Source organism: Helianthus annuus, chromosome 7 (genome assembly GCF_002127325.2).
Source record: "Helianthus annuus cultivar XRQ/B chromosome 7, HanXRQr2.0-SUNRISE, whole genome shotgun sequence".
Taxonomy (NCBI): Eukaryota; Viridiplantae; Streptophyta; class Magnoliopsida; order Asterales; family Asteraceae; genus Helianthus; species Helianthus annuus.
Genome location: NC_035439.2, coordinates 149,039,029 through 149,052,777, shown reverse-complemented (window position 1 = coordinate 149,052,777; position 13,749 = coordinate 149,039,029). Strand labels below are relative to the sequence as shown.

General features: G+C 36.8%; 1 protein-coding gene across 1 annotated transcript; it reads right to left on the bottom strand.

Moving 5' to 3' along the window:
• Window positions 1–7,564: 7,564 nt before the first annotated feature.
• LOC118480515 (transcription factor SPEECHLESS-like) lies at window positions 7,565–9,628 on the bottom strand. Its single transcript, XM_035975453.1, has 3 exons — window positions 9,164–9,628; window positions 8,546–9,058; window positions 7,565–7,805 (listed from the first exon to the last, which is right to left on the bottom strand). The coding sequence occupies exons 1-3, from the start codon at window positions 9,485–9,487 to the stop codon at window positions 7,740–7,742; spliced, it is 903 nt and encodes a 300-aa protein (XP_035831346.1). The 5' UTR covers window positions 9,488–9,628; the 3' UTR covers window positions 7,565–7,739.
• Window positions 9,629–13,749: the final 4,121 nt, after the last annotated feature.

The following is a 13,749-nucleotide window of genomic DNA, read 5'->3' as shown; positions in this document are numbered from 1 at the left end:
TGAATTGTGGGAATTAATGAATGCTTTTCACGAGGGGTTGAGTGCCGAAGATACTCGTGATTTAATGTCTATCACCGGTGGGACTTTTGGTACAAATTATGAGAATGATGATTGGGAGTTTTTGGAGAGCATGGCAACTACATCAAAAAGAAAAGCTCAAGCATCGAGGAGAGCACGACCGGCCATTGCCCGACCTCAAGTGCACGCAATAGATGACGGTAATGTTCAAACCACTAACCAAATTTATGATATTTGTGCTATTTGTAATGAATTAGGTCATGCGGCTGAGAATTGCCAAGGAATGTTGGATGGGCAATATGAGGAGGTGAATGCATTACAAGGTCAAGGAGGGGGTGTAGAAATTATAACAACATGAATTCTAATACTTACCACCCCGGGTTGAGGAACCACCCAAACTTTCGGTATGGGAACCCTTCAAATCAAGTTAACCCAATTTCCAAGGAAACCAAGGATTTCAAAGGCAATATCAAACGGGTCAAAGCTCTTCGGGTGGAAACGAAGTAATGGAAATGTTGAAGGCGATGCAAGTCAAAATGCAACGAATGAATCAACGTGATGAAGTTCGGATGCAAAAGGACGAGGCCCGTGATAAAGCTATTCAAACTCTGACTACTCAAATGGGTCAACTTGCGAGTGAAGTGGCAATTTTGAAGAAAGCAAAAGGCCAGCTACCAAGTGACACGGTGATAAATCCCAAAAACATTAAAAGTGTTAACATCAATGTGGTAAGTACCGTTCCTAATAGAGAATTCAATGAAACATTTTTAACATCTTCTTGTCAAGTGAATGCAGGTTTGGAAAAGGATGCCGAGGTTGAAACGAACAGAGAGCATGGAGCACCAATTGTGCCTATTCGTGTGGGAAAATTAAAAATCCCTCACGCATTGTTGGACTACGGGGCAAGCATGAGTGTGCTACCAGGCGATCTATACGATGTGTACGACTTTGGTCCGCTTGAAGATATAGACACCATGGTGAGCTTGGCGGATGAAAGTTGGAGGCGTCCACGGGGAATGGTTAAGAATGTTATGATTCGGTTGGGAGAATTCGAATACCCAGTGGATTTTCTGGTTTTAGATTATGCTACTACCACGATGGCGTCAAAACAAAGGGTGATTTTGGGTCGACCGTTTCTCTATACGGCAAATGCTCAAATTGATTGTAGAGAAGGAATCATTAACATGACCGAAAAGAACCGTAAGTTGTCATTTAATGTTCAGACGAAGATGATTAGTTACGAGTTTGTTGAGGCGGATGATATCGGGTTTAGTGAAAAGGTGTTCCAAAGAATGAGAAGAAATCACCCACCGGATCATGAAGAAAAGCATATGGGTTCAAGCAAGAGCGTATTTGATTACCCACCGAGTCAAGACAAGATGGATGCATTTTGCTCAATGGCACAAGGAAGTGATGGAGATGGTAGGAACCGCTTCTTTGAGCCACCTTAAATGGGGGTGGCACGGTCTGGCTGAAGACTCGAAACTTAGCGCTGCTCGGGAGGCAACCCGGGGTTTTATATTGATCTTGCTATTTTTATCTATGTTTCAGGGCCATGACGACATTCAAGTGTGGGGAAGATGTACGGATATTTGGGTGAAAGTGGTGATAGGAAGTCGGATTATCTACAACATCTGTTGTGGCAAACTTCACCAGGTCAATATACTCTTTCCTTAGTCTTGTTCTGTTCTTTAGCTTTGAAATATTAGTAGTTAGTTTTTTTGATTTTGTTTAAAAAAATATAAAAAAAATACAAAAGAAATTTGTGGTTTGAGTGTACAAGCTTGTGGTTGGCGTTAAAGAGTTAAGTGATCAAATCCTCTCAAAACCATACATTGGGGTCAATGTATCCCAAGTGTGGGGATGGGAGGAAATTTTGAGGTTTTTAAATTTTTTTTGTAAATTCAAGCGAAAATTGTCAAAATTTGAAAACTTGATATTGTGCCTTATGACACACCAACACCCTTTCTAATCATTTCTTGGTGAGTTTTGGGCCACACACATGATTAATAGAGATTATTTCTTTGGTTTGAGTGGCGGTGTGTGTATTGTGTTAATAGAACTTGTGTACGAATTCTTGTTAAATCCTAGAGTTAGCATGCTTTTGAAAATGATAGGGGACTTTTAGGAAGCCTCGTCTAGATGTGTGAGAGTGCGGGATTGGTGGGTTGGACCTCATTCTTTACAAATATGAGCTTGGTATTGCGAGGGGTGGGGGTTTGGTCTTTAGAAAGCCATGTTTGAGCCTTAAACCATTCGGTTACGACCCAAACCTACTTCTTACAAAACTATACCTATTGAGACGACCCGATTTAGGAATTTAGTTGGTAGTGTTGATGTTCTTGTATATATTGTTGAGTTTATGTTAAAAAAAAAGAAAAAGAAAACAAAAGAAAAAAATTGAGAAAAATACAAAAAAAAAGAAGAAGAAAAAAAGAAATTTGTTGAAGTTGTCTTGTATATAGTTGATGTTGCTTTGTTTAGTAGTGAAAATAAAACCGGGTCGAATCAATTAGCTCCTTCATGTGTATTCCACCATTCCCTACCTTTGCATTTAGCCCCGTTACAACCCGTAAGTCCCTTTGATTCATAAGCATGCTAGATATTTGTTAGGAGGAAACTTGATTCTTATACAAGCTTATTGTCGCACACACACACGCATTGAGTGGTTTTGCATTACATGCTAGTAATTCTTGTCATCGAGAGGTTCTTGTGAGGGGTGTGTCTTGTGGTACGATTGAAAGTTAGTAAAAGGTCGGCACATTTTAGCTTGGGTTTATGTGATTAGTTGTTTGTGGTTGAGAATGGCTTTCGAATGGGTTGCTTGGGACAAGCAACGGGTAAGTGTGGGGATGTGACGGGTGGTCCGTAGGACAACCCTTAAACAAGCTAAAAATACATACATCTCATACTTTATTCGGTTTATTGTTTGAACTTAGTAATTACGAGAGATTTGATGTTGCAGGTGTTAAGGCGCTCAAAGTGCAGGATTTAGGAAGCTTGGATGGATGTGGGAAGATGGCATCATTAAGAGATGAAGAAAACAAGTTTTGAGGGAGAAACAAAGGAAAAAGCCCACTCAGCGCCGTAACCTACGGCTAGGGGCCGTAGGTTACAGCCATCAATGATCCACAAGTGCACTGCCGTAAAACAGAAGGTTCATGCCGTAAAGAACATTCAGAGCCGTAACCTACGGCCCTCAGCCGTAGGTTACGGCACCCTATGTTGACCTTGGAGCTGCTGACAGCCGTAACCTACGGCTAGGAGCCGTAGGTTATGCCTTCGACTGATCTCAAAATGTAACTTACACATTTATTGGCCATTTCATGAGGATTTATGGGATCTTATCATGGGTATTCGGTTACGGAAGATGGGGGACTAGTTGGGGGAGTATATTTGAGGCACTTGGAAGTGAAAAACATATCTTATCATCTATCTTTCATCTAGTTTTGTTGGTGATCTTGTTGAACAACATTACCTTCTATTTTTGCATTATGATGTCACTTCAAGCCATGTATGGCTAAACATTCTATGATTATCTTGGGTTGAAGGTTGTGTAAGACTTGTGCTTTTATTTTATATTTCTAGAATAACTACTCCTTTCTCTTTGAATTGTTTGTTATGGTGCATGATTGATTGTTAGTAAAGTATTGATTTTTATGCTAAACTAATTAGAAACCATACGTTCTTGGTGTCGTTGGCAATCGAGATATCATGGGTATAGTTAGGCTTGGGTAAGGGTTAATTGATCATCGGGTAACAACCTCACATTCTAGGAATCTGAGTACTTAGTTCCCTTTCATCACTGCAATTGGTCATACACGAACTATGTCTATGTAGTTCTTTCTAGTTGAATGTTAGCACAAAAGTCGAAGCAAACCGGAAACTCAAGATAGTCATTTGTCTCTAAATTGTTTACAAACTCAATTCTCATTTTGCAAATTAATTAGTAATCGTAGTTTTAAAAGAACCAATCCAATCAAACCAACTCTTGAATTTTACTTTACTTGCACATTAGTTTAATTTTAGTCAAGTTAGATAATCTTCTAAATAACACATATTCCACAAACTCTCTGTGTTCGATATCCACTTACCGCTATCTATTTAGTTGTATTTGGATTAAATTTGATTGTGACCACGACATCACGTTATGGTTAATGGCAGTTATGTTTAAACCGACATATCCAACGTTTTTGACGGTTGAAACTGGCACCAAACAAAGCACCATTTGAATGTATATACGTGATGGTCTGTTATAATGGTCATTCACCAAGAAATCTGTAATATTTTATTAAACATTCGTTGTGTTCTTATTAATCGTATCATTTATACCTTTGGTTCACATTCAATAAACACAATCCTTCACACTTTACCCTCGCTATCACCATATATCTGATTATTCCAACCAACATAGTGGTATCAGAGCGAAATTCCCGAAGATCCTAGACCCAATTCATACTATTACACCCTACAAATGAAATACAGAAAGAAGATGTCAAAAACTATCCCAAAAATTATGTTAATACTACCATGAACCAGGGCATCTAGTGTAATTTTGCAAGTTCAAAGAAAGAGATAATGCCACAAGTTTCATACGACAGATGATTGAAATTGGAACGAGTGAACAAGCAACCAATTCTCACTATATAGTCACTGGAACAGATGGTGGCTTATGGCCCCAAGTATGGTATGTCAAGCGAATTAAGAATCATCACATTGGTAATATTTCACAATTTAAACAAATTAAGAATTCTTTTGGTGTCGAATCAAGAACGGGTGAGTCATATATCTTATTTATAAGGGGCATATGCATTATCAAATTAAGAATAGAAAATGAAGTTCTAAGAATACCAAACGTCTTTTATCGAATGTACTAAGCCTTAAACAACTTCGAATGCAAGGATATGCGGTCATGATCGAAGGGAACACTTGCAAGATTAAGTCCCTTTTACATGAACCACTCTTATCTAAGGCATTACAGGCACATCAAATAATAGAAAAAGAAGAACTGAGAAAGGATAAAAAGAAAATGTTCATATAAGAACATGAGGAATCATATCATTCACATAAGAAAGATTAGTTAGAATCCTATTTCCAGACACTATCACTATCAACATCCACACAAGATGTCGATTGGAAAGACATGATTATTAATGCCTTACACTGTGTTCCCGAGTTTCATTAAATGAGAGAAAAGAAAAGATTTGGAAGGAAATAATTTTTAGTTGTGTTCCAGAGTTTCATTAAAGGAGAGAAGAGAAGAGAAAATGATAGGTTTTTTGCCTAAATTTAATCTTCCCAATTTGGAAAGAAACGGAGAGAAGAGAAAAGAAAATGAGAGAATCATTTCTTTTCTCCCCTTAACTTAACTCGGGAACACAGCGTTAGAGTTTCAAACAATAGACTCATTCACATAAGAAAGATTAGTTAGAATCCTATTTCCAAACACTATCACTATCAACATCCACACAAGATGTCGATTGGAAAGACATGATTATTAATGCCTTAGAGTTTCAAACAATAGAACAATGCATGGCCAGTGGCGGACCCAGGATTTTATTTCAATGGGGTCCATTTTTGGGTCGGTCCTCCTTCGGGTCGAGTTAAAGTGAGGTTTGAACTAGATTTTTTAAAAAAATAAGAAAAATGGGCTTATCAAGGATTGAACCCATGACCTCTTAGTGGAAAAGAGGGAGATTTACCACTACACCAGCTTTCTTTTTAATTCTATGGTGTCCACCTAATTGTATTTATGGGGTCCATATACAATTTAATATACCGAATCTACTATTTTTTTAAAAAAGATTGGGGTCCGAGGACCCCGGTGGCACCAATGTGGGTCCGCCCCCTGTGCATGGCCTTACTTGACTTATTGGAAGACACCAACTTCACACACTTATATATGTTTAATCTATATCCTAAGTTCAACAGAATGATACAATGATTCTTGTTTGAATATCTTAAAATAAGTGAAGTAAGATCCATTCCATCAACACTAGAAGATGGAAGGAAGGTTGAATTAATGGATCTATATCTAATGTAAAAAGGGAAGGTGGAAATGAACGGGTCATAGAGAACAATTTATAGGTACTTAGGGGAGGTGGGGTGGTTAAATTTTTTTGTGCGTGATAAGAAGTTCCACGCATGGAACTTGCTCAAATGCCCACCGCCACCAACTATTCAACGAGTGATGGAATCCATTCCGTGATAAAATCAACGCGTTATGGGCTTGTGAGTGATAAATGGATGTGAGGGGGTATGAGGGTTTATTGTTGTGTGTTGTGAGTGATGACCATTGCCACTAAAAAAGGTTGTGAGTGATGAAAAAATGGTTGATGACATGGCGGAACTTGATTGGGTGTTGTGAGTATAGAACTTTTGCAAGTGATGACCACCCCCTCCCCCTTATTGTAGCAAAATATCTTGAGTTGGGTTGACATGATAATTATACAATACGATTGATCTATACAAAATATCTAGATGAATTTGAATTTAATTACAAAGAACATCAAGCCCAAAGGCAATACAAGCTGAATTTGACATCAACAACAATAACAATTGATAATCTAGGTTAAGAAAAAGAATGGCAATCATCTATAAGGGAAGCAACCAGGATGGAAGGACTAGTCTCAATTGAAGAACAAAACTACAAGAATTATGTTCATGGGACGCAATTGGAATAATGCAAAGAAACTTTTCAAGAAAAGAAACGTCTAGTTTAGAGGAGTGTATTAGATTATATAAACTTAGACTTAGTATTATATTTATTTATTGTTTATTATTATATGTAACACTTGTATTTCGAATCTTAAACTTGGTAGGATTAAGAATTAATCAGGTTAATTTAACGGTCGTTAATGGCAGTTATGTTTCAACTGACATATCTGACGGCTGTGACATTTGAAATAGGCGGCAAACAAACCGCCATTTGAATGTATATAAGTGATGATCTATGATAATGATCATTCACCAAGAAATCTATAATTTTTCCTTAAACATTTGTTGTGTGCTTATTAATACTTGATACATTCGGTTCACATTCAATAAACACAATCATTCACACTTTCATTTACCCCCACTATCACCATATATTTGATTATTCCACCCAACAATAACAACTTGTAAGTTACATGATTTTGATTTTTGATTCTTCATCGAAAACTTAGACATGAACCTCTTTATATCAGTTAGAATAAGCAAAAGAGTGGACAGCATGTCCCACTAACACAAACAAGTAAAACTAGTAAGATAACTACACACAAACTAATTAAAAATAACCGAAAATGTAAACTACTACAAAATGTTGAAACTATATAATGAACAGAACATGAAGACAAATAATGACAAATACAAATTAAAAGCTAGTTAAACTAATCAACTGTGATATACAATTGACAACTTGTCTAAACTAAGATTACATCTGTTAATTACTCATGAATTATAACACATTAGTGATTAACTAAACTTTTCTCATTCCTCTTATAACCACTATATTAAAGAGAAAGTTAGGTTTTGAACATGAAATAGAAAAATCCCCAGAACTGCCTTTATTTTCTCTAACTTCTTAGTTACTTGGTATTTTGCTTTGACATCATGCCCAATGCAATAAGCATGTGCTCAATGTATCGGGTATGATCTCAAGACAACAATACTGTCCATAAAAAGAAACGGGTAGTATAAAAAGGAGGCAGATGACGGAGGCTCGTGAATACTGACTCGCATTAGCAGAATGTTTGTTGGATATGTTGAACTAGATCCTCCGCGCTTAGCTGGCATTCAATTCCAATCTATTAAAAATCAATCAAAGAGCAGTAATAATTGTTAGTATACATTCTATTGACAATTGCAGTATGTTAAACAATAATTGTGGGTTCCAACTTCCAAAAGAGATGCATGCATCAGAAACATAACAGGTTGTTTGATTAACTACATTCGTCGGATAATTAGCAATAAAACTTTTAATCAATTCTTTTTTGCCTAAGATGATCATAATATTCTTTTTATTGTAGGTAAGAACAATTAATATTGGATAACATGTAAGAAGTTAACTTTCTTTAGATGTATGTCTTCAAAATGATCGACTATATTGCAACTTTAAGAAATAGAATTAGTCTTATCTATATACCAAAGTAATCATTCTTTAACGGTAACTTCTTAAAGTTTTTGAAGATATACTTATTTGGACTTTATATTATTAAGAAAATTGTAATAATAACCAGTTTATCCAAACAAAAATGTGATTTCATATCACATTAATAGTCAGTTAATTAAATGCACGCCCAAAGTCCCAAACACAGCCTTAAACACCAGATTATTTGATTTAGTAAATTTTAATGTTAGAAAATAACTTTGGAACTTTACCAAAGAATAAATGTTCTGAAAAACATGGGAGTTGGACATCCCGGAAATAGAAAGTAAAGTTGATGTATTTGTGGTAAGAAGACTCAAATAAGTTAAGACATATGAAAGCTTGCATGCATGCAATTATTGATGATCATTTGGAGTTTCAAGAAAGAAAGAAGCTGACCTTAATGGTGAATGAATTGACCATAGTTTCATCAACAGTGTTAATGCCAGCCTCCAGGATTTCAAGAGAGAGGTCTTCAAGAACCGAAACTATTTTCGTTGCTTGGCCTGGCAACCGCGGCGAGATAGTCTTTAAAACAAGATTAGACCCTGAAAACTTGGCCTCAACATCAGCAATAGATGATTTTGAATTTGCAGCAAGATCGTTAACAATGTCCGAATTTGAGGAAGAGCTAGAAGGTGAAGGGTCAAGTGTCATGTTAACCATTAATGATGGTTGTAGGTAAGAGGGAGGTTGCTGCAACCTGGCTCTGTAAGGACTCACTGGTTGTGGAGTTCTTGGGCTAATTGGCAAGGGGCTTAGAGGCGGTTTTCGTGGGCTAAGCGGTGAAGGCCTCGGGCTCAAAACATCATTGTACACTTTTCTTTGCTTTTTTGATTCTAGTGATTGAAGCACTTGTTGCAGTTCGGTGATGTAATCAACTACTCCTCCTATTATTGATGCTTGATCACCCTGCACTTCAAAATAACATATATAATGCATATTATAATTTAAATAAATTAACTTGCATGAGTAAAATAAAATAAGTAAACTTTGAGCCCTCACAGGACTCCATACCCTTTTGACATAGAAGCAAGGCATTAACGAACGAAGAACAGTTAAGTGCTCGTTCATCTGCTTCCTTCGGTTCCTCTCAACGGTGATATGTGACACTTTCTGCTGGCCATCTTCGACCACCAACGAAAGCTTCTGACGTTTTCTCTTGGGTATCTCCATTTCGGTCTCTGGTAAAGCAGTGCATGAAGAATTGGAGTTTTGAGAGACCAATGGTTCAAGCGTATTGAAGATGTCTGGTGGTATGAAGAAGTCGTTAGTGTCTGCAAAGTGCTCCTCGATGTAACCATCGAAGAAATCAGTCAAAGAAGGAATGTTTTCAGCCATCAAGTTAACAAGTTAATTTGGTTGTCGATGCAAAAAAAGCACAAGGGATCGATGCACTTTTAGAAAACAAACAAATAAATGAAATGCAGGGAAGAGGCCCAAACAAGGGATGAGACGCTGGCTTAATTCATCTAGAAAATATAAATAAATAGCAAAATCATGAGACATTGATGGGCGAATCTAATCAGGGAGGGATGGTGACATCATTCATTTTATTTTATATTTAAATAGAAGTAGGATTGAGACCCGCCGCAATGCGACGGGGATTCTTTAGTTATAATTAAGTCGATCTAGGACCCGCACGTTATGTTAAACCTGTCAAACAGGGAAAAAAATACACGATGTAAAAACGTTCACCCACACAGGCATGTTGCGTCGTCTTGACTCGCAAAATTTAGAACGAAACGTAAAAACGTTAAACCAAAGACGCACGTTGCGATGCGTTAAGTCACAAAATTTAGAACCAAGCATAAAACGAAAACTTTGCGGAAAATGAAAACTATAAAGGACCAAAGTTGAAAGTAAAAAAGTTATGAGGATAGATTGCAAAAGATAAAAAATTTTGGGTTAAAATTAAAAAAAACAAATAGTTTTGAGTTAAAAGTAATTTATGAAATACCTTTGGGTGGAATGTAAAAAAAATCAATTTTTTTTTGAAAAACCACCAAAGCCAAGGTTACAACAACCATATGCATAACCATTTTTTCTTTGAAAACCCCCTAAAGCACACCCCGCGTTGCGGCGGGGTGTAAAACGGTGTCAAATAGTACTAATGCCACACAACCGTCATCGACCACCAACACTGACTCGGCCTAGGATCTGCGTGTTGCGATGAACCTGTCAAACATGAAAAAATAGAGGTAAAAACGTTCAAACACACATACACGTTGCACCGTGTTAACTTGCAAAATTTGAAACAAAATATTAAAAAGTTGAACCACAGTCGTACGTTGCGTTGTATTAACTTGAAAAAAATTAGAACTATACGTAAAACGAAAATTTGCGAAGGATGAAAACTATAAGTGACAAAAGTTGTGAAGTTAAATTGCAAATAATGAAAAGTTTTGTGTTGAAGTTAAAAAAACAAATTATGTAAGGTTAAATTAGCAAAATGTAAAAACCTTTGGATTAAAATTATAAAATCAAGTTTTTTTTAAAAAAAAAAACTCATAAAGCACAATGTACAAGTTCTATTGCATGTTTTTATTGCTTATTTATAGTAATAAAATTTGTATTTTTTACTTGAGTTAAATGTTATTTTAGTTCTTAAGGTTTGAACCATTTTGTCAGTTTAGTCTAAAGGTTTCATTTTTCGTTTGTGAGTCTAAAAAGGTTTCACCGTTACCATTTCAGTGCACTGGGTTAACTTCATCCATTTTTTCTGTTAATAAGCATGGCAATTCGATGTAATTCTGTTAACTAGAAGGGCAATTCGACCATATAAAATGACCGAATTGCTCTTCTCGTTAACAAACCACATGGACTAAAATGACTGTAGGTCCCTCGGAGGATGAGGTCAAACCTTAACCTTGTTATGTGAAACACACTAGCAAGTGCGGAATCCAAGCTAGAGTGCAAACCGAGATGAAACAAGCACAAACACAAGACACACAATATTCACCGATTAACACCACTTGTATTAATGCGAATGAAAGGTTCGGTTACAAGCTCAATGTTTACAAATCAGTTTTGCAAACTCTCTAAGTGTGTGTGTGTGTTCTTGACAGAATACTCTCTCTATCTTTCGTATCTTTCTGTCTGTGTGCATCTGAGCAACAAGTGAACACAACATGGGTATATATATACCCATAACAGATCATCTGGTCGAAGGATCAGGATTACTGATCGAAACATCATCTTTCGATCAAACAGCCATCGAAGGATCCATATATACCTCGAAGGATGGTATATCCTTCGAGGTCCATCAGTATCCTTCGTGGGATATCTTTCGAGCTCATCGAAGGATAGAAACAGTCCTTCGATGACCCAACCTTCGACACAGACAACTTACAATCATGATCTAACTGTTTGTCCAAGTCAAACCAGGAGGATGGTTGACTTGGTCAAACTTACAAGACTAACAAAGACATCGTTTTACATCGTGACCGAATACAGACAAAGTACAGACACAAGTGCACCAACAAACTCCCCCTTGGTTGTAGCTTTATCTCGATCTTGATCATCTTTGATCTTCGTGTCTTCAAGACTCTGATGTCCTTTCAAGTCTTCAATGTCGGAGGATCTTCAAAGTCTTCACGTCTTGAAAGCAGAGAGTGTATCAACAAACTACCCGTATCATGTAGGAAGTGTGTTGACAAACTCCCCCTTAACATAAGCTCCCCCTTGAGTTATGCTCGTGAAATACTTGATCTTTATGAATGAGATCCTTGTAGTGTTGATGATGGTCAGCGGCAACTCGATCATCTTCATCTTTTGAGCGCCTTCACGTCGTGTCTTCATTCCGAAGCTTTGTCATCGACCATGTTCTCCTTGCCTTTAGAATCTGCACATGCAACAAATCTAAACGCGTAATGAGAACAACTGCTTGGAATATAGTTAGCATAAACAAATGACACACGAATGACCATGTCACAATCAAACACCGTCCGACAGTTTGAAAGTTTAATAAATTTGTTAGTTTTAGTTTCCAACTTTCAAAACTTGCAAATTTCGACCGTTTATGAAGATTTAGTCAATTCGGTTTTCGTTCAGGTTTCAGGCAACGAAGACTCGAGTTCCAACATCGTACGATTGAAAATAAGATAGAAATAAAATCTTTTTGGTTTTTATAAAGTTTATATTAAAACTCACCTAAAATATTTTTGGAATTTTTGAATTTTTCAAATGTAAAGACTGAAAGCAGTAAATAAATATATACAGACATTCTTTTTGCGAGTTTCGAGGGTAAGAGAATCATATCAGTGTACGGTCATGCCAAAACGCTCTTGTTGTTCAATTAGTTAACATTAAGATAAGCATCCTATAACAATTATCGGTATTGTTGTCCACTTAAGCTCAACTTATCAGATGTAATCATGGCGAGGGGATACGTTAAGATATTATTTATACTTACCGACCAGTGTTCATCCACATCACGACACATTCCCGTATCAAGGTATGCACGAGGGTTCATCTTACCGGTGAGTATACCGATTATCATCTGTTTGACCGTATATGATGTGAGATTCTCACTTATTTTGATTTGAAAACAAGCCCTATGTGATATAATCACTTATTGATGAGGAACTTGATTTTCATATGCATGAGGGCACAGGAGCAAGTCCGTGAACAGGTCAGTACTTTCGTACAGCAGAGAGACGAACTTGACTCCCGGATAAATGTGATATTGTATCACTTATTTAATATGGACATGTGATTGTTTATCACTTATTGAGGTCGAATGCAGTATGTAATATGTACACGTATGTATAGTATCATGGAAGATCTAGACTTGCGTCCCCGTTATTTTTCGGTAAAAGATACAACCATGATACCCAGATGATAAGCAGCATAAAGACCGAATATCTCAGAACCTCGGCAATCTATCAAACGAAATTTCGGTACTAAGACCATATGCCAATGAATGGTTCCCACCTGGTCTTCAGTCGATTTAAGTTTATATCACCCTGCACACTTTAAAATGATTGTGAGCCTACCGATACATCTTATATAGAGCTGCTTATCGTTTTTCAGTTTAGGTTTAAAGAGGTTTGGATAGACCACTGATGTACTATCATTTTCTCTTTTGCTCGCCAGGAAACTCATTTTTGTTTTTCTATTGTTTTTGTGTTTTTGAAATTTTTCGATGTTTTTGGATTTTCAGATTTTTGGATTTACTCCCCCTAAAATCAACAAACTAAGACAAATTTTAAAACACAAGGTATTTACAAAAATGATTTTCCGATGTTGGTTTACCCTTGCTTGACCTTAATGCCGTTTACCAATAATAAAAAGTCAAATCTTGATTTGTCAAATGCTTTGGTAAAAAGGTCGGCACGTTGGTCATCGGTGTGGACTTTAACAACATCGATTAGCCTTTTCTCAAAGCAATCACGTATGAAGTGATATTTGATTTCGATGTGTTTGGTCTTTGAGTGCTGCACAGGATTTCTAGTGATCTGTAATGCAGCAGAATTATCAACGTAAATAGGAGTAGTTAGGAATTCAAAACCGTAGTCGCGTAATTGTTGTTGGATCCACAGAACTTGGGAGCAACAACTTGAGGCAGCAATGTATTCAGCTTCACATGTTGATGTAGCGAC